The sequence below is a fragment of the Drosophila mojavensis genome, unplaced genomic scaffold, assembly GCF_018153725.1.
Source record: "Drosophila mojavensis isolate 15081-1352.22 unplaced genomic scaffold, ASM1815372v1 contig_36, whole genome shotgun sequence".
NCBI lineage: Eukaryota > Metazoa > Arthropoda > Insecta > Diptera > Drosophilidae > Drosophila > Drosophila mojavensis.
Genome location: NW_025318858.1, coordinates 20,261,979 through 20,284,049, shown reverse-complemented (window position 1 = coordinate 20,284,049; position 22,071 = coordinate 20,261,979). Strand labels below are relative to the sequence as shown.

Genomic DNA, 22,071 nt, shown 5'->3' with positions numbered 1-22,071 from the left:
TAACATAAAAAAATTATAAATTTTCATACTTCGCAAAAATGACTAAATACCCGAAAAACGGCAAAATTCCCCATAGTGCAATGTAGGTGTGAACAACATTTATTAACATGCGCTGCGTGTGTGTGTATTGGTGTGTGTGTGTGTGTGTGTATGCGTGTGCTTCCTGTGTAAAAGCAATTTAGTATACTGCAGCAGCAACGTAAACGTTGCCCGGCGGCTTTTAGCTGATTCATGGCTAAACGTTCTACATGAGTGTGAGTGTGTGTGTTGCCTTGTGTGCGTGTGGGTATGGCAAACAGTGCGTATGATTGATATCTGTCCAACAAATGCGCACAATAATAGTAGCTGAAAGTATACTACTTAAATATTACAGCCAATGGGTTTATAGACATCCCTTAAACGGAATCTCGAGGCTTGGGTATTTATTTTTTGTCAATTTAAGAGAATGAAATATACATATATTCTTGTATTTTATTTATATTTGAATATATTTTAAATTGTAAAAAATGTAAATATTACGAGCTTTTAAAGCGCGATTTTCCACATTCTTCAAGCACTATATTGAAAGGGAATCGGATATTAATGACTATATATTGTAGTATATATTTTATATATTTACTTAATACCTCAAATGCTACAGAAATAGTATATACAAAATTATATAACATATATAAATGATATATTACTATATATGTATATTACAACATATTACAATTATAAAACTATATTACAACATTTAAAAAATAGAAACCGAAATATAATTTATGAAAAATATTATTATACATTATTTTTAGCTGCATTTTTATTTATATATATAAAAAAAAAAAAGAATAAATATATTACAGAACTAGATTTTAAAAAAAAATAAATAAATATTAAATATATATATATATTCCAATTAAACAAAAATAAATTTATGCAAAATTCAAGAAACATGTTTTAAAAATAAAAATAAAAATAATATAAACAATATTTTCAGCTCAACTCCAGATAAATTACATCATTTTCATTTTCAGCTCGTCTAATTTTGAACACAATTCAATTTTAAGCTGACAAGTAAAATTTTGTGGCAAACTAGTTCTATGCAAAATGCCCGTTATCAGGTAAAGTCAAGTGGGTGCGTGAGTGTGTATTTGTGTGTGTGTGCGGTTGCGTAGTTAAGTGTAGGCGGAACAAAGTAGATACAAGCAATAGATAAGCAGACATACATAAATCACCTGGGCTACCAAAGCGAGTGGACCACACTTAGCCGGCTAGCTCACTAGCCAGGGTTGACTTTGTGCTGATGCTTTGGCCAGAAACTGTTAATCAACTGCAAACATGACTTGAGCAAATTATGCAAGCATATAGCCCTCTGGCCAAAGGGCCCCGTTTGCAGGCGGGGCCGGTCAATAAAGGGCTACCAAGCAGAATGTGAGCATTGTATTAAATATTTGCCAACGGGCAGTTAATGAAAATCGCTGGTGGTTTTGCGGCTGCTGGTTCAAAGACCAATCAATCAATATTATATTACATGATTTATTTTGCCCCCCTCAGCTCGATGCGATTTCAATCGAACTCAATTGCCACAAATTGCGACACACATCACAGTAAATGCAATTATGTGAAAATTGCATTTTATTTGATTTTCGATTTAAGCCAGAAAATTGGCTTATGCAAAGTACATAAATACAAATTGATGCAATGCCAAACATCTTTTGATCAAATGAAGCCGTGACACTTAACCGGGCAAATGCATCAAGTAATTTTGTTGTTATTAACACTTTAGGCTGTAACGGACATCCATATAGAATTGACCTGAGAGTTCACAAATATCAGATTACAAATATGTAAATCGTATGGATTTAGAGAGTTCTATTTGCTCAATTGAGTATAGCCTTAAGACAGACGGACGTGCAGGCATATTTATTGACTCCACTGCCACTGCTTATTGTCTTTCTCTCTCTATCTCTCTCTTTTTCTGCCTCTCTCTCTCTCCCTTTGTCACTCTATTTCTCTCTCTCTCTCTCTCTCACAAACTGTGTTTCTCTCTCTCTATCTCTCATCTGACTCTCTTCCCCTGTCTCTCTCTCTTTTTCTGCCTGTCTTTGTCACTCTATTTCTCTCTCTCTCCCTCTCTCTCTCCCTCTCTCTCTCTCTCTCTCTCTCTCTCTCTCTCTCTCTTTCCCATTATAAATGTAGAAGTTTTCAATCAAATGCCAGCCCACTTGAATATAAGCTACTTTCTATTCCTGTCTTTGAGCTGGGAACCAGGCGTTCAATCCCATTTTCAAGATGAAATTTCCATGCATAATTTAATTAATATTACATTTTCAAGATGAAATTTCAATGCATAATTTAATTAATATTACATATAAAACAGAGTCCCACTGAGTGCACAGTAAAAAAGGTAATTTACTTTTATTGCTTCTATGCATAAATTTCTCAAACATGTAGAACGCTAAGCTTTCAAAAGCCAAATTACTTAAATGGTTGAAGTTGTAAATGAAAATATAAACAATTATGCAGTTCAGCTATTGATACGCGTATCTGTCCATTTGCCATGTGGAGCTTATTACAGTCATGCTGTGGATGAATATGTTGTATGTGTCTCGCATATTTTGTAATTTGGTTTTCAATTATCAAAAATACTGTTGCTCTTGCTGTTGGAACTGCTGCGAGGCGCGATTCGAACAATATTATGCATTTACGGAAAATGCATTTCGAATTGCAATCGCGCTTCATTTACAATTAAAATTGGCAGCGTTTCGATGGTATTTGGGGTATTTCGAGTAGCGTGCGCCGCCTACGTAATTTCCAAATATTTGTCTGTTTATAATATAATCAACGCAATGGGTGGTATTTTAAATGGACTGGCGAAGTGCACTTAAGGGGCAAAGAGAGCTAGAATATAAATATATTTTGATAATTTAAATAGCGAATGCGGTGCGCAGCATCCGCTAATTGAAGTGTCAGTTCGGCTCACGTTGCGTATACGCAATGCTCATTCGCTGTTATCATTGAAATGGGCTAAGAGAGGTAATATTGAAATGGCTTAGTCAGTCGTAATGGGTGCAGCAGCTGGTGCATCGAGCATGTTGTTTAATGAAATGTCAAAATCATTCGCTTTCAAGCTCCATGCGAATAGTTGTAATTAAATTGCGTTTCAAAATATTGCGACCATTTCGGATTTGTTTTTTTTTTTTTTTTTTTGTGTCAAGGGTATAAATATTTGTCACACGCGTTGCTCTTCTGTAATGTAAATAAACACATTTAAATATTCGTTGCTAGTTGTGACAGTGATTAATGTTTAGCAAATGTATGGCCTTTCAAATATTTATGTGCTGCATTCGCATTCGCAATTGTCTCTAAATAACGATGCGTAATTTACAACGAATGCATTACATTAAGTATACGCAACGTTGAACAGCATCTATGTGATGCACACACACACCCCCACAACACACACTGCATTGACTCGTTATTGGCCAATATTTGGTCAGAATTGTTGTTACCTTTTTGTTGATTTGCATTTTGCCCGGATTTCGAATGCAATGCGTCCAGCCAAGATCATCAGACCCATCTAACAGTTGCCTATGGGCAACTAATTGCCGCTTTCGCATGCAAAGCCTAACTGCCAGTTGCTTCGAGCTGTCAGTCAAACATTTTAGCAAGTTCTCATACAACAATTCTTGCTTCTAATTTTTGGGACTCTTTGCTGTGCCATCAACTGTCACAACTGACGAATTTTCAGTTGATGTTGACAGACGAATTTACGAAAGACGAACACCACAAACGATATTTTTGGAAACCCTTAAATCGAAACTTAGCGAAATGCTAACTCAATTTTGAATATTTTACTTTATTGATTATTAATTCAGCTTTACTAGATATATATTTAAAAGCCACAAATCTTAATTCCAATTTTGTATGTAAAACTTAATATTGAGCAATTTAATTATTTTGATACAAATTATATTATTAAATACAACATTTTCTACTAGTTTACTTATTTAAAAAACTTGATATTAAATCAGTTTATTATTTAGCAATTAATTAAATAGTGCTTCACTGTATTTTAAATATATATAGATAAACGAAAAACCATGCTATTTAATTTTCGTATTTTCTTTTTGAATATTAAAAAGTTTAAAATTTTTGTTTTACTTTTTATCACATTCATTAAAATGCAATTTCATTAAAAATAAATTTATTTTAAAATAACATTAAAAATAAACTTAAAAAGCGTTTTTAATTATTACATATTATATTTCATTTTATTTATTAAGCATTTACAAAGCAAATATTAAGTATTTTATCGGAAAAAAAATAAAGAAAATTTTCTGTATTTGCAATGGAACTTTATGAAAAGAAATTTATATAATTTATTGACTTATTGTTTACTACGACATCAAACAATTATTTTTTGCACATATTTAGTCCATAAATATTGAGGCGAAAAAGAAAAACATATGATTTATTTCAGTATTTATGTGCGTCAATCCAAATTGAGTCAAAGAAACGAGAGCTAATAATTGAGTTTTTCTATGCTTATTCAAATTCTTTCCCTCTCACTCTCTATCTTTATCTCTCTCTCTTGATTATTTATTGCTCGTTTAAGGCTATAAATGAGTACATTTATCATTCATCTGCTGCTCTTTTTGTTTATTCTTTCTTTTTTTTTAAATTTAGTTTGTCTCTTTGGCAGTTGGCCCAGTTGAATTTGCTTAGATTTATCTTTATAAAAAAGTACTTGAATTGCCATGCCCGACCAATTTGTCTCGTTCATTTGATGCATGTCGCAGTGGTTTCTGGACTATCTAGCATTAAATTTTTGTTTGCTGTGTGCACACAGACTGTACACAAAATAATTCCTTTTACCAACGATTTCTGTGTAGTAGAGTACTCTGTGGCAAGTGGCAAGTGGCAAGCGGCAAGTGGCAAGTGGCAAGTGGCGTTAGGCAAGCGTCGAAGCTGCCAAAGACAGCATCGCACTTGGACCAAACAAACTTGTTTACACATTTTTGGTTGCTCAATTTCTAATGTCAACAGGGAAGCCAACAACATACCAGACAGCACACGCACACACACACACACACACACACACACACACACCCTTTCCCTTGCCAGCAAAAGTTGTTTGTCCTTATTGTCCTTGGATAGTTGCTGACATAACTAGCGCAGCTCCTCTGCATTCATGGCCACACTCAAGCCGAACGAGCTGGCAACGCTGTTTCTAAACATTTTGTATGCTCGCCATCCATTGAAAATGCCACTTAAGGTGAGGTATATTGGTTATGAGTGACTCTATGCGACAGCCATATATTGTAATGCCGCCAAAGTGAGAGCTATTTACATCTTCGCTCGTCTTCGTATTGTGGGAAAGAAAAATACTCTTTTTAACGAGCATAAAAACTAATTGCCATGCGTTCATAAATTGTGCTCTATGATGATACAGATATTTATAATGACAATGTAAAGAATATGCCATAGCACATCATTTAAATTGTGGCCTTGGCTTCACTGTCAATGCTTCAGGCTTTTCGTCTAATTTTGGCCTACTCGTTTGCTACGGTTGCTCCTCTTATTCATATCAGACAACAAAAGAGGTTCCTCTCCTGCCCACCTTTGCCTAGATGTCGACAAAAGATAAAAAAATATATGTTTATAGCATGTGTACTGTCTGCATTCTCCGATTGATGTCATAACAAAACTTAGTCGGAATTTTGGTCTAATTTGCTAAGTTCAACTCGTGTCGATTCTAATAAAAAAAACCCGTCGATGTTCACAGTTTTCATAAGATTTTTTTGTCTGCGGCTTTCTTTGCATAGCGACAATTTCTTTGACGTTGGAGCATAATTTTGAATGACAAACTGTTTGTGCATGAATTTTGCCATGGTTTAAAGTGTTTGCTATGCGATGGCCTGAGATATTGAATAATTTAATGAGCACAGTCAATTGGCTTAGAAGCCAATTGTTAAAATCATTCGCTGTCCATTTTATTTAATCAAGCAATTTGATATCAGATTTCAGTGGCTCAACACACAGGTTTTATTTTTCAATTTCGCAGCCTTCGGTGTATGCAAATGAGCTGCATAGCTTCGAACCGATTTCTGTGGAAGCTAATCCATTGCAATGATGACGTTTAGTGGCTCAAGCAAAAGTTGTTAAATTTTTATGTGCCATAAAAATGCCCCACCCAAGTCTTTCGCTGTCGCTCTCTCTCTTACACTCTCGCTCTCTATCTCTCTCTCTCTCTCTCTCTCTCTCTCTCTCTCTCTCATTCTATCCAGCTCTTTTTTGCCTGCACTGTAGCTATCTAGCTTTATCTACGCTTCTTAGCTATTCCTTCACGAAATTCTGTACTAATTTCAGCTTAATTCCATTTTGAACAGAATTTTGTAATTTTTTTTTTCCAGCTGGTTTTTATGGCCCGCAATTTGCCAGACTTGCTTGCATCTTTGCTCTATGTGTGTGTGTGTGTGTGAGTTTGGCCTGCATTAATATGGAAATTTCAGTGCGTGAGTCTCTCTTTAGCTATTTCATTCAATTAGAGCGTGGAGCATGACCTGCCTTTTATGCCCTATCGTATTTGCTTGTGCCTTGGCTTATTTCAAATTATGTTTGGCTATGCGGAAATTTTTGGACAAAGCCCAAGGCACATCAATTTTAATCATAGCCATTGGAACGTGCTTTGCATGCGCAAATAGTAATTGCCTACAAGGACACTACACACAAACGCTCGAGTGTGGGAGGAGATGGCGGATGGGGGAGGCCTTCAGCATATCAGGCGAGAAACTTTGCAGCCACGCACAACACTTGGCCGAAAGAGTCAAAAGGCAACGCAGTAAATCAAAGCTAAGCCCAAAACGTTGATGGCCAGTCAGTGTCAGCTAAAAACACACTTGGCGCCTTTTGCACACACACACACACACACACACATACACACAGACAGTCAAGTCCAGACACCTTGTGTTGCAGCTGAGTACGAACTTTGAACTTGCAACACTGGGCAGCTTAACCCGTTTAATGCCCTTATCTGCTTTCGCATTTCACTTGAATGCATTTGCGAAGCTTGGCTCGAGTTTTGCGCATTTCGCCAGGCCTTGACTTGAGTTAGCTTTGCGCTTTGGCACTGCCTTTTGGCATCTAGTGCAGCTTTGGCTGGCCGAGGCAGGCCGACAGCCACGAGGCCAGGCAGGCTCTTTCTATAAATCCCATGTCTATAAGCTGGCAAAAGGCTTTTGGTCAGCTAGCCTGGCTAGCCTGTTTGGCCACTGCAACGGTTCAATCGATGACGTGCTTGAAGCTTAAAGTACACAACACACAGACACACACACAGACGCCCATTGACTCTGATCCCTTTGTCAGGCTTTAAGGCTCAGCCGCACAAAAAAAAAAAAGAAGAAAAAGTGGAGATCTGGCTTTAGACACGCCGTTTTCTGTTCCTTTGCCTGTCGCAATTTGTCGAGTCACTTTATACTATTTCATTTCATTCTGCACGCTCACTACTCAAATTTGTCATTAGGCATCGCTCATCCCAGTGCCGCCAACTGCTGCTCCATTACCTTACTATGACTTCCTGGACTAAAAACTTGCTGGTTCGTTGCCTTTGAACAATGCGCTGGCAGCTAATCCTTTCGAGTTATTATATAGCTGCAACATAGTTATGGTTTTGCCTGACGAACTTTCAGACCAGACCCACTGCCGTTCGTTAAGCCGCTTACCGTCTGCTGCTCGCAGCGACAATTTCTCTGCTCTGAATGAGCAGCTCAGTTTCAGCAATTGACTTTTTTGTGCTCACTTTAAGATTTATTGTTTGCCAGCCACTTGACATTGACATTTCAAATGAAAACTTACACAGATGGTTGCCTTTATTATTTATATGGCTAATGTAATATATGACAAGCAGCTTAGCGTCTAATAAGGTCTAAGGTCTAATAAGCAGCTTGCGAGCAATAATACTTTATCAAAATAACCCATACGCCGCAGGAAACGTCGCGACTCAAAGAATTTTCGCCAAACTTGCACAGATGACAGCTACATTTTCCAAGAAAACTGAGCTCGAAATGCCTTATATTGTGTTGCCATAACAAAGCAGTCAAGGAAACTCTTAGTTGTCTGATAATCAATAGCATTTCAATTCCTAGAACATATTTGTGCATATTTATATAAGCTGTGCATATAGGATCCTCATCAGTTCCGCATTTATTGTGTATATATACAAGTCACGAAACTATATATACAGCTTTTAGTCTTCATAGCATCTCATGAATCCAGATTCAAATCAGTTTTGCTATTATGAATCTCAGATTACAGCATCAATCATCATCAAACACACATAATCAATCAAACAAGCATCTAAGAGTTAGTCATGTGTATCTAGGCGTATGAGTGTGTGAGTGTATATATGTATGTTTGTATATTCAAATTTTAATAAAATAAAGTAGTTTATATTTTTTAGTCAAAAAATAATGAAGAAAAGTTTTCAGATTTTTTAAATTTTCTTTTATGACAAAAATACAAAATTTATTTCTCTATTTTATGCATACTTTTTAACTCTTTAACTAATTTCAATAATGTCTGTTTTTCTATTCAAATGCTAACAGCACTGTAAAAAATATACACAATACACACACACACACGCAGTTAAAGAGACACATACATACATAAATATTTATTTTAACCGCATTGAATTTGGCAATATGTCAGAATGCGGTTTTCTGGCCAGTAAACTTTACCTAAAAGTTCAAAGAGCTGCTGCGCTGCATAAATAAGTTGCGAAAGGCGGAGTGCTTCAAAAATGGGCATACCAGCAGCCAACCAACCAACCGACCGCCCGCCCACAAAAGTTGTGCGCCAAGTAAACATGTGTTGTAATGAGTTATTGCTTTCTTTGCGCGCTCCACTCGGGCCGCTGCCCAACATCACGAAAATCAATAGCCGCCAAGCGTGGCTGCTGTTGCCAAGTTGAACTCGTTATTTTCCACAGTCCATGCCAATTGCAATGCACTTCGTGTCTCTCTCTATGTGTGTGTGTGTGTGTGTGTGTATGTGAGTGTATGCATGCGTTTTTTGTATAGTATGGGCGTCTGTACTAATCGTGGCATATCAGTTACGCAGCGCACGTTGCCATTTTGTCATGCGCGGCCATTTTTTTCCACTTTTGCGGCAGGTTGCATCTGCTTATTGCCACATAAATCCGGCAATATGCAAGCCAGAGCCACTGCAGTTGCTCCTTTGTTTCTCCCTCTCTCTCTCTCTTTCTCTCAGTCTTCCTCTGTGCACACTGTCAGAGAGTCACGTGTTTCATCTTTGCCGTAATATAAGTGCCAGACTTTTGTCTATGGAGCCAGCTGCATGAGCTATGCTGTCATTTAACGCCTTTTCGAACTCTTGAAGCGGCACACAAAAAGTACAAAAAAACAATATACATAAATGGTTTCCCTCATAAATTTTGCGCTTAAAGGGGCCAACAAGACGTCTATTGCTCAATATATGTATGTATATGAATATCTGTATATTTGAGTAAGACTTTGCACGTTTCGTGTGAAAAATCGTTTAAAATTCAATTTGCCAAAGTCGCCAAATGTGCGAAGCATTTGTCAAAACCCGTGCGGCACAGTGGAACAAAGAGGAATGAAAAATTAAATAAATATATGGCACAAAAAAAAATATAGTATATGAAAAATGTAAGTAAAGACAAGTAAGGCGTTTAAGAGTATTTTGGGCAGTGATATTTCATTAAATTTTCAAAATAAAAAATAAAATTTAGTATTTTTAGATATTATTAATATTCGTAATATTTTAAAAATAATTTTTTTAAATTGGCTATAGCTATTCATCTAAGCAATAATATATTTAATTCAGAGAACAAATAATCAATTGACTAAAAAACATAATCTAGTATTTTCAGCATTAGAAATTTTCTATATACAGATAGAAACATCTGCAATGAGTGATAGTTATTGAAGTTATTATTATAGACCAATTCTATTTTAACTAAACCATCCGGTTCTAGTGCCACCATTAACAAACTAAACACTATGGCACATAAATGAAACATAGTAGTGCCGCCTAACACACACCAACACACACACGCACACATAGACCGCTGCATGACAGACTGTCGCATAGATCAACGGGATGACGTCGACACGGAAGTTGCCTTAGAATTTCCGCTTGTCTCGCTGTCAGCTTCATTGCCGTATCATCCCAGCCGAATGTCTCTAGCATTCATGACATTTAAGTTCGTCCTCTTCTTCTTCTTCTTCTTTGTCGCCCTCAACATCATCATCATCAGCATTGTGCACATCATCATCGCTTGTCGCCGTCAACGTCGCCTGTTCGTCGCCTGTCAGCCGTTCACCCAGATGTCTAACGATTTGATGGCAAATGAGTTGCCAAAATAGTTGCGTTTTATGGTTAAATTTGTTGTAGGTAAATGAGTTTTCACAGTTATTTTGTTGTTGATTTGCATACCACGTATAAAATAAATATATGGGTAGCTGTAAGCACTAAATTGCGAAGGTGTCAAGTAAAATCGTTGACTTTATGGCGTTATGTTCAGATGAATAGTCAAGTTGAGTTTGACTTTATAAAGTGTCACAGGTGGGAAAAGGGGAAATGACTTAAATACAATTTAAATACTGAAAATCATAAAAAAAAATTTTAAAAAGTCTTGAATTTTATTTAAATAATAATAAACAAATCTTGAATTAATAATACTTTATATATATGTAGATTACCACAATTTGTATATATAGTATTTATAATAAAATTTAAAAAAAATAAATAAAAAATAATAATATTATAAATGATAAAACAGCCTATGAATGTCTGTATATAATATTTAAAAAATAATTATGTACAATACATAAATACAAATTTTTTATTTGGTAGAGAATGTCTATTTATATTAAGATAAAAATTAATAATATAAAATATAAAAATGTTCTTCTCGATAATTTGAATTTCTATGTAAGCCAAAAAAAAAACTGATCCCCTTGTCATTTTCAATTGTCGGGATTCTACTGTATATCAGTAGGCCAAACCCAGAGTATCTCTTAGTTCAACCCCATTTTAATAATCACTTTCGTTGATGTTTTTTGGTTTTCGGCGATGTTTGCGCTATTTGTGCCGCATTTCGGCTGTTTTTCCACAACTTAATTTTCCGCACTTTTGTTTAGCGTTTTTGGAAAAAACATTTGCATACTATATATCTGGCTGACGCTTGTCTGTGTGCCGCATTTCAGTTTGGTGCTTTGCATTTTGCATTTTGCATTTTGCATTTCTACTATGCAAATGCGCGAGTTTTGTGATTAAATTTGCAGTTTATAGCGACATTTTCGACAAGTTTTGCATAAGCAACGCCCACAATAAACACCCATACAACAACCACGCCCACGCCGCCTCTCTCGCGACCACCTTCTGCTGCTCATACCCTGTGGCAACTCACTAATTGAAATTGCTTTTGCGAAAAGCATTTAGCGTGCCACAAAGATGTCGATGCCGATGTGCATGATGACGATGCTGATGCTGATGATGATGATGATGATGATGATGATGATGATGAAGATGTTAATGATGAGAATGACGATGTCGCTGTTGATGCGGTTCTGGCCCACAGCCCTTGGCATCAAATTAACTCATTATAAAATTTTGGGTCCCCTGCGAGACGAGCAACTTGTCGGAATCTGTCTAGAGTCTAGTGAGTCCCTTGGCAAAAATTTTATAGTTTAACGTAGCTGCAAATTGAAAATGTTGAAGCACTGTAACATCGCCCCCAACTAACGACCCAACTGAAAAACTAACGAACATGTTAAATGGCTGTGTAAACAGTTTAGACAGTCGGCCGGTATACGGCGCACAGCTACAGACTGCTCCACTTATTACAAGTAATTGCCACGGGCGACATTGTCTTGCCATCAATCTGTACCGCAATCTGGCTGCGATGCGATGCGATGCCGGCATTAGTTTTTAATTACACGTAATTCAACTGGTAACTGCGTTCGACATTTCGCTGCGCTGGCAAATTTATCACAAAGGAAATGTGATTGACGTCAAGCCCTTGGCTTGGGTAATGTGCCACGAAATGAAAGGATGCGCACAAACACGCACACACGCACACAAACATGCACATGCCATAGCAGTTTATTGCAACAAAATCCATCAATAACTTGGCAAGTGAAGCAGCTTTGAAAATCAAAGCGAAAGCAAAGCGGGAATTAGTCAAGTGTATCAACTATATCAAGGGATTCCATAAGTGAGTCAGTTAGTTTGATTCCCAACAGGATGCACTTTACAATCAATCAATGCCGGCTGCGCTCAATAAGCCAACTGGCACATTAAGCTCAACTCCAATATTTAGGTAAAATTTAAGTTAGGCAGATTGAGAATGTTTGTAGTAAAAACAACTTTTATTTATTTATTTAAATGTTTTTCCTTGAAATCTTGATTTTAGTCCGTAATCATTAAATTTGTATTAGCCATTTGCATAGTTTCCATTTCACTGCCTTTTGCTTTAAATAGTCCCGATTTTAATAGAAATTTGTTTTTATTTTTTGTGTAAATATTTACATGTGCACTCAAGCCCTTCTCTGAAACCCTTTTGGGATACGCATCAGAGAGCCATTTCAATTTGGTATGCTTTTCTTAATGCATACATTTACATACATATATACATATGCCTGCAAATGTATATATAATCATACATAATATAATATTCTGTGATAAAACATTGTCCATGTCAGGGGTGAGTGCTCATGCCACTGCCCTACTTCTTATAGTTTTTCGGTGATAATATTTTCACGCTGAACATATGATGTCCTTTTGCTTTATATATTTTATTATGGCAGCGCAAGGAGCCCTTGATCTTTGGAATGAGACTGTCAGTGAAGATTTTGTAATTTAAAATCAATGCTTAAATTATTGTTTCTATTTTTTCAATATATAAATTGAAAGTTTTTAAAGCGTTTCAAAATCTAAAGCTATGGGATTATGTCTTGATATTGTGAAATAAATATAAATGTCATTTTGCTGTTTCTCATCTGTTCAATCTACTGTAGTTTGCCTAGATACGATAGCAATTTGCAGCGTTTTTTATGCATTCATAATTAACACAAGAACATCCGACCTTGAGTGAGTGAATTTTTGATTTAATAGCTATTCATTAATGGGTCTGGTCACTTTAAGAGAGAAGGAGAGAGAAAACTGTTGCACACAGCTTAAGCACTCAGTATTATTCAATCGTTGTTGTTGCTTTGGGAGTTCAGTAGATGAAGAGAATGCAACTAGAAAGAGACAGGCTAAAGAAGAGCAAGATGACACCCAAGTGGGTATTTGTGTTTGGGCAGTCTCACGTAATTATTTAATTAGAGCTCTTGGCGATAAAATTGACAAAGCTTTAATAGACATACGTATATACGTACGTATTTTAATTAATTAACTTAAAATCCTTTGACTGTCTTTTAAGTCTAATAAATATTAATTTCTCATTACCCTAATTTATAACCAGTAAAATATGCTTGCATAACTTAAAATCGTCTTATGAATCTAATATATACATATTTTTAATTATCCATTATTAACTTAACGCAGACCATCATTATGAGCTTCTAATGCTGCTTCATTCCACGAAAACCTTTCGACTGTCGTGAAACTCTGTCTGCAAAGTTGTCAAAAACTATGAGAGCAACTCTATGATGTTGGCTTTTCGAAAATTCATTAAGAAACTTTCCGAGCAGAAATTTGAGACATACAGAGAAGTATGTTGCCATTCAACTTTCTGATCTTTGAGCAGCTCATCGCAGCCTTCAAATATATTATATTAAATAAGCGGATATCTATTTGAAACAGGAACTGAGAACGGAGCCTAATGAAAAAAGTTGCTCCACACGCCCAGCTGAAAAGGCCAACAGGCATCAGGAGCAGACGTGAATATCAGTTGTGACAGCAGCTCATGAGACTGACAGTGCTGAAATGTGTATGAAATGCTGGGGATGTCCCTGCCCCAAAAACTTTCGCTCAGCTCGCGCAGCACTTTAATGTGCAGCACACGAAATCAATAGCCATTTGGGCCGGGAGCGAAAACTAAGGCTAAGCAGCCCCTGAATTTATTTGCGTCTAGGAAATGGTTGCAGTAAAAATTGTTAGTGACTGGCGACGGTGGTTGCAGCCACCGTCTAGTGGCGCCACAAAGCTGCGTCGCCATTTGTCTGCCAAAATGGGTGGCAACAAAAACCAAAAGTGGCACAAAAAGAAAATGCTGAGCCAAGAGATGCCCTGTAGAAAAATTGAGGGATTTAACAAAGTCTATAAGAAAATGGAAGATGTAAACTTAAATTTAAAGACTTCAACGTGCAGTCAATACATTTACTATTCAGGGTCTTGCAAATATAATCAATACCTCTTGCAAATATAATCAATACCTCTGCTATGCCAAATAAAGCCAAGGTATGTATGAGAAAATGAAGATAAAAACTAAAAATCTCTAAAAAAAAAAAAAAAAAAAAAAAAATGCATAACTAATTTTTGTTTTCAAAAAAAAAAAAAAAAAAATATATTTCTTTCCCTCTAACTTCTTAAATATCACCCCTATATTCTCTCGATTTCTGAGTATACAATAGAAACTCCGCACATTTTGAGCCACGGCAAGGCGAATTGCGGTCAACTTAATAAGTAGCAGGAGGCTGGCGGGTGTCTGACTCGGTGGCATGCCGCATGTGGCATAAACCATGTGCGCTTTTGATCTAATGAATTGATTTATTGCCATTCACTGCATATTTTTTATTCTGTTTCTTTTTTTTTCTTAGCTCATAATTAGTTTCAGCTTGTTTTGCAAATTGATTGAGCATCCAGTTGATTGGGAGCTCATTCATTTATGTCTTCGGGGTAGCTCGTCTTTCGCAATGCCCGCATTATCTATCAATAATTTAATTAATTTTCATTTGGCTCAATTTGCAAATAAATATAAGCACGTAAGATGCCATTGTGTATGTGCGTGCGTGACATACAAATTAAAATATATGGCATCATGAAATGCAAATAAATATTAATTAGGATTATATAAACAATTGAGCTGTATTAAGTGAATACGAATGCGAAAACAAATTTAATTTCGAATAAATTCAGCTAAGCTTTAAGTACTTTAAATGAAATGCAATAGAAATCAAATACCAAAAAGAAATTAAAGTTTCAAATTATTATTATTAATAATTATTATTAAATCAATGCATCATGACCAACATAGCAAAAAAAAAAAACATTTGCATTTATTATCTAATTGAAATTTTTCGATTTGTTATGCTCCAATAGTCAACGCATCAAATTCCTGTAGTCTCTTTCTGGAATTAGCATTTAAATTGGCTAAAGTATTTTTCATTATTTATAATAGTTTTTAGCTTTTGTGTTTGTTTTATTTTTATAGCTATCGAGCGCAGTAGAATGTTCTTAATTAATTAATTATTGATGCTGGGCAATACTAAATCATTATTCTAACAGTTCAATACTTGAATCAAAATCTAAAAAAACAAAAAACTAATTGTATTATTATTTATTTTTTATTTTAATTATAAGTCTCTTAAATGGCGTGCGTACAAGTATAAATATTAATTTAATTATTTATTAATTTATTCAATTTATCAAATATATATATTCTTTAAAACGATATCTACAGACATCTCGTTTTATAAAATATTTGTTTATTTTTTTTTTTTTTTTTTAATTAAAAAATTAATAAATAATTAAAATAATAATTATACTTGTACGCAATTTAAGAAACTTATATATCAAATAAAAAATACTAAATAAAAAAAACTAATTTAAACTAAACTCACTTAAGGCAAAACATTTATATTTACTAGATCTTTGGCAGAATTTCCTTGTTATCTTTATATGTATTTTCACAATTCGTATGAAAATCTCTTCGCCAAAAAGTTTCTTGACCTCCCATTTTCACTCTCCTACGCCTTTCAATTTCTGTTTATGTTAGCCACATGATTTCATGGGGTCTATCGATTTGCTCGAAACAGTTGCCAAATAAAAAACAAACCGCTCCAATGCCAGCCGAAGGATATGCGGCAAATCTGTCTGGCGCCGGCTGGCGCCGTCTGGACGGCGTTCTCTTCCAAGGCGAACAAAACAACGTGTAACCTTAACACACGCCGTTTAACAAACACCCCTCGAACGCCGCCACCCACCCAGACACGCCCACCGATGCGTTCATTATGTAAGAGGCGAAAACAATTTTGGCCGCTAGCAGCGCAGCGCTGATAAAGCATCAACTTGTCCTTTTCGGGGCATAGTTGTTGAGATGCTTGCTTGCAGCACTTGAAGCAGCACTCGGCCAGGCCAACAGCGAGTCAACCACATTAGGCCAAGACAAAGTGCGCAATGGGCGTCATAATAAGGCGAACACAATGGCACGGATTAAGTGGGTCCACAATGCATTGCGCTTGTTGCGGGTTTGCTGCCATTGTAACCAGTCCACGCTCCCACTCGCTCTCTCTTTCTCTCTCTCTCTCTGAATATCTCCGCTTGTCCCGTGCAGCTTGTCCTTTTGTCAGAACTACAATTGTGCTGCTCGAGGCTTGTTGCTGCTTGTTTGTTGCGCTTTTGTGTCGAGCACATGAACATGTGGCTTGTTTGTCTAGTTGTTGCCCCACTGCCTCGCTGCCACAGCGACTGCCCAGAGGCAGCTCGGCAGCAATTCTGCAATCGACGAGTGCTCGACTTTATATGCATTAATGCCTTTTCCTTTGCCCAGATTCGCATCGCAAAGTAAATGCCTTAATGCGCTTATCCTTTTAGCGTCAGTTGAGCATTCGATTTACTTAGACCCAGCACGTCGGCCAGCCTCCATGAGCAGGAGTCCTCCAGTTCGATTCCTTAACAGTTGCATTCCCGATCTCTGCCAGCTTTGGCGCTCGCTCTCGTTTCTGTAGTGCTGTGCAAATACTGCTGCCAACATTTGTCGTTGTCGCTGCTGCTCTCAGCAGTCGTTAGGTGTGAAAATAATATGAATGCTCCGCTGGCTGCCACACAGTTGACACATATCACGAGTGCGCAGACATCTGCAGGCCCGACGAGGGCCGCCACTAAAGTTTGCCTCGACTTATCTCAGTGTTAAGATTCTGTTTTAGCCAATACCAATGCAGACAATAGAAAGTCCATGTGAGCTGTTTAAAACAAGTCAAACATGAAATCATTCAATATTTTATCTTAAGCTTGAAGCACTAGCATAGAATAATCTTAATAATAAATTCAATATTTATTGTTTTATTATACTCCAATACCTTGATGCTATTATTTAGTCACGCTGTATTTAGGCAACGATACAAATATCTGCTTTCAATACTCCAGCAAGCCATATTAATTTCTGCATTTGCTCTCAGGCAAGTGGGCCACTCATTGTTCTCCGCTTTCGTATGCTTGGCACCTGCTGTCTCTCTGCTCTTATTATCTATTGTTCGCCCATACTGCTTTACGCTTCCTATTGTCACGATTGAAAAGAAGCTGTAATCTAAGCTTCAGGCTCAGCCACTCCATTTCGATGCCAGTTTCTCTCCTGTCTACTGTTGCAGGTCTCAAACTCTGCCCTTTTAGCTCCAGCTTCATTTACCTAAAGCCTTGCTTTCATTAAATCAATTTTATCAACTGCTCTGCAGGCCCTCGCTTAGGTTGCAACTCCAGAGACTACGGTCGGCCAAGCAGGTTGAAAGCCAGTCAATTTTCGCACGCTCACGCGTCAATGAACGATTTGGTTTGGGCCTCGTTCGGGTTCGTTGACAGCCTGTCAGGCCGTCTGTCAAATATTTGCACAGTTGTTAAATTTCATCAGTGCCATGTCGCGGCTTCGCAGCACCCATCGACAATTAACCTCATACGAGCAGGAAAAAAACAAGAAATAAAATGAAAAACTGAGCCGAACTGAACTGAACTGGTGAGTGGTAACAGGCAAAAGGCAAACAGCAGGTACCGTCATTTTCAGAGGCGTGGCAGAGCGCAAACTACGCTAATTAACAAGCAATTATAGCGCCCAAAGAACTTGACAAAACACAGCTGTTGTGCTGCCAGCCACATTTTACAACAACAGTGGCCAAAGAAAAACAATTTGGCAACACTATGCAAAATGCAATCCAGCGCTTTCCGTTAACTTTACGGCGTAAACCACGGAAGGGCAGCTGCAGCGGCAGCGGCAACGGCAACGGCAACGGCAACTTCCGCTGCTTATCGCCGCACACTTTGGCAGCAAAGTTTGCTTAATGCTTGATATACATATGCAGCACATCTATGTAGGTAGAAATACAAAATATACACATACACAGGCATACACAACCGTACATGCATGGGGATATAGAGTTGTGTGTGGCTGACATGAAACGCCATTGTTTATTTAAGCCAATATCCGTTATTTAAGTTGAGCTTCCTTCCGCCAACCATTTGTTGCCGTCGTTATGTTGTCAGCTGTTTGTTTGGCTTTTGTTTGAAATATTTAGCACTGGGTCCAAGTAAACAGCAAAAAACACCGCCTCTATTTGAACAAAAGTTCAACAAGACAAATAACAGTGACAACAACAACAACAACAGCAATAGCAATAGCATATGGCTGCACTGGCCTGGCCAAACTTTACGAGCAACTAAAGGGAAGTGTGAACTTTTCGCCATTAAATAAAGTTACGGTCACAGTCAGTCAGACTGGCAAAAGGGTGCAGGGTATGGGCTGAGCTGGGCTGGACAGCGCGCGCATCGTACGCCACGGACTTGCAATAAATTTGCCGTGGAAAATCTTTGTCAAATTTACCATCTCTTTGGACCTCAAATCAATGCAATTGGCCAAACAAAGTGCATTCCAATAAGCGACACATTTACTCGAGGTCAGCAAACACAGGGCAAGGCAAGCACAGCAATAAAAAAAAAAAGAAAAACGAGAAAATAAGAAAGCGGAAGAGAAAGCAAGAAAACTGGAATTCCCTAGAAATGTGTGTGCAGCAAATGCGCACTCAGCTGTGTGATAGACATGTGTGTGTATATGTGTGTGCATGTGTGTGTTCGTGTGTGTCGAGTATAACACAAAGGGCGTAAACGTCAGACATTAACATTGACATCATACAAATTGCGCTTAAATCGAGCTGCCCGTACTTAAAGCCTTTGAAATATTACGCTGTTCGTCTTTTACCGCTGCTTCGGCCAATCACGAATGCAAGACTCCCAAAAGGGAATTGGCAACAACAAAGGTAACTAACTGGGCAATCAATTGAGCTCAGCCCATAACTAGGCAACAGTTAGGAATTTTTAACTGCCGTAAAATTCCCAATCAGTTATAGCAGCTCGACTGCATACATGGCTGGCATCTTAAGTTCGTTTGCTACTTCTTTTCATTTCAGAAATGGCTTCGAACGGCAAAATCACTGCCAGGCCTTGGATCGATGAGCTGCCGGGAGATAATAGCGATATCTCATCAGCCGAGGAAAGCCAGAGCTCAACCTGCAGCCTGAGCTCATCGAGCAAGAGCAATCATGTCGAGAGCGACAAGGAATACACCTGCTCCTCGACCAATAAGTATCTTGTGAGTACAATTTAAATTTATATTTGCCTTGATGAAAATTCTCACTCTTCTTCCTTCCTCTGTAATCTGTGCAGATAATACGCAAATCCAATTTGAGTCGCTTTGTGCAGAAGATTGACAAGAGCGCCACCCTGGATGATCAGGCAGCCGATTTGGTGTCCAAGTGCGCCTATGCATTTGTTAGGGATGTGTCCATGCGCTTGGTCAAGCTGGCCAAATATCGCAATGCCGAGCCGAGTTTATTGGATTTGAAGTTTACGCTAAAGCGCGAATATAATATGGAATTTCCAAAGAATAAAAACTCTAATTCTGTGGATTCTTAGTATACAATGGGAAATGAAATTTAAATAAAATATTATTTTGTTTGATAATATTCTTCTTTTTTTTTTAATAAATCGTTTTTAAATACACAATAAATAATTTTTAAATAAGAAAAAATTCATCATCTTCAAAATTATATTTACAATTTTTTTGTGAGAGATAATTGCACTAAACTCTTCAACTTAAGATACTTTAAAATAAATATAAACTTGAACAATTTCATAAAATGAAACTGAAAATAGAATAAAAGCTGCTCCATGAAATGGGTTCATTTGAAACTTTGAAGTTCAGATAAATTTATTCATCTGAAACCCTTAAGATCTGGCGCCATCAATAAACCTAAACAATATTGTAAAACTTTACTGAGCTTAAGACATTAACGTCGATTTATGCCAATGATGAGCTGAAACTTAACCTGGCCAACTGAGATGAGTTGCAAGACGTAATGCGGTAGCTGAAAATGCTAACAGCGCACTTTTTGTTGGGATGAGTATCTAACTTACGTAAGCTATCCAAATTACGTAATAAACACAGTTGATGAGCGTATTTGGTGGTTATTACGCAGCTGCAAATGGTCCAAAAACTTTACCTTTGCCGTTAACGTTGCCTCAACATGTTTTGTGCTAATTAATGTCAAAAGCCGTTGCCAGCCACGATAGTTGGAACTGGCAGGAGCCATTTAGTTTGGAAGCCACACACACGCATACACAGAGAAAGAGAGAGAGAGAGAGAATGCAGCAAGTGAAATTTAAAACCGGAAGTTTATTGTTGCAACAATGGCGCGCGTTTGCAACGGAAGCGCCGGCGTTGCCCTGTCGCCTCCATTGCATCCATTGCATCCATTGCTTCCATTGCTGAAGTGCCCGTTGAAGAATCGTTGGCATTGCCCAAGAAATTGCACAATAGACAACGCCTGCCTGGACGCTGGCCAGGCGCAGTCAGCGCTGCACAAAACTTTTCCTAAATAAAATCCTTCGAGTATAAATGAAATGCAAACTTTTTTTCCGGTAAACTGACGTTCTAATTGTTTGCAGTCCGGTTTTTCTAGGGTTCCTGGCCTGTTTCATTGTTCTTGTTGGTGTTGTTGTTGTCTTTTCTATATCTGTTCTATTTGCTGTGCTGTTGTTGTTATTGCAGACTATCTGCCATAGCTGAGTTTGGCACTATGCTGATTGTACCCAAAAGGCAAATTTAGATTTTAGTGGGTATATTAGCCAACGAAAGTTTTTTTTACGATAATGATAGTATATATTATAGAAGTTACTAGAAAAAATAAAAATAAAAAATATATATTAAATAAAACTTGCCTCACCAGCGGAATGTTAAACTATAGTCTGAGAGAGCTGTATCTGCCAAGTCCTTATATTGTTTTATATTTTATAATGAATTATTAAAGAGGGTTGTTTACCTAGAAAGCAGATTGAAACTTTATTTTAATGAGAAAACTATCTTCAGAATGGTTAAAGTTTTTTTTTTTTTTTTAATTTTTATTTGTGATCAAATATTTTATGAAGATATTATATAGAAAAAAAATTCAATTTCTCTAAATCAAAAAATTTATTTTTAAAAATTATAAATAAATATACTACACATTGTTTTATATATATTTTTAATAATATTAAATAAATAAATAAATACATACAAAATTATTTTTTGTTATTCAAATGTTACCTATTTTTCTTTTTTTTTTTTTTTTTTTAATCTGCTTCCATTTTTCCAACTATCCTGCACAGCACTTCTATAGGGTATATACCTTTGTTGGCTATGCACCACTTCTATTCAGTTATTTATTTTAATAGTCTGTTGTTTTTTTCTTTTTTGTTTTTTTTTTTTTTTCTCCCTCATTTTTATTTTAGCCAGCGGCCAACTTAGTTTTTTAAATGATTTAGAACAAATTTGTGTAGCTGCCGTTGTCGGTGGGGAGAGGGAAAAACTTTAAATGAAAACCTAATGAGCAGCAGCAAGTCGAGCAGCAGCAGACAGCAGCAACTGCTCAAATATTAAAGAGCCAAAGCGCTGCAATGGCCACGATGCGTTTACGTGCTCGCGCCAACATAATTGCGCTTAAAATCGCTTAAGTGTTTTATAATCCGCCCTTTTTTGTGGCCGCATCAAAGAAGGACATGCCGAAAAAAAAAACACACACACACACACAAAAACGAACAGAACGGAAAAAGCTGAAATGGCTTTTTAAAGCATTTACC

At 37.0% G+C, this 22,071-nt stretch overlaps 2 protein-coding genes across 2 annotated transcripts in view; one reads left to right on the top strand and one right to left on the bottom strand.

Moving 5' to 3' along the window:
- Positions 1 to 22,071, bottom strand: part of LOC6577412 (neural cell adhesion molecule 2) — a 91,269-nt gene that overhangs the window by 24,098 nt on the left and 45,100 nt on the right. The window lies entirely within an intron of this gene.
- On the top strand, positions 19,342 to 19,917 carry LOC6577413. The gene is made up of 2 exons (XM_002003344.4): positions 19,342 to 19,546; positions 19,621 to 19,917. The coding sequence occupies exons 1-2, from the start codon at positions 19,367 to 19,369 to the stop codon at positions 19,867 to 19,869; spliced, it is 429 nt and encodes a 142-aa protein (XP_002003380.2). The 5' UTR covers positions 19,342 to 19,366; the 3' UTR covers positions 19,870 to 19,917.

What these genes read in the sequence shown, in the direction of transcription:
- LOC6577413 (XM_002003344.4), top strand. Translation starts at nt 19,367, where the DNA reads ATGGCTTCGAACGGCAAAATCACTGCCAGGCCTTGGATCGATGAGCTG. An exon ending in CCTCGACCAATAAGTATCTT is followed by an intron (nt 19,547 to 19,620) that starts GTGAGTACAATT and finishes TAATCTGTGCAG; the next exon opens with ATAATACGCAAATCCAATTT.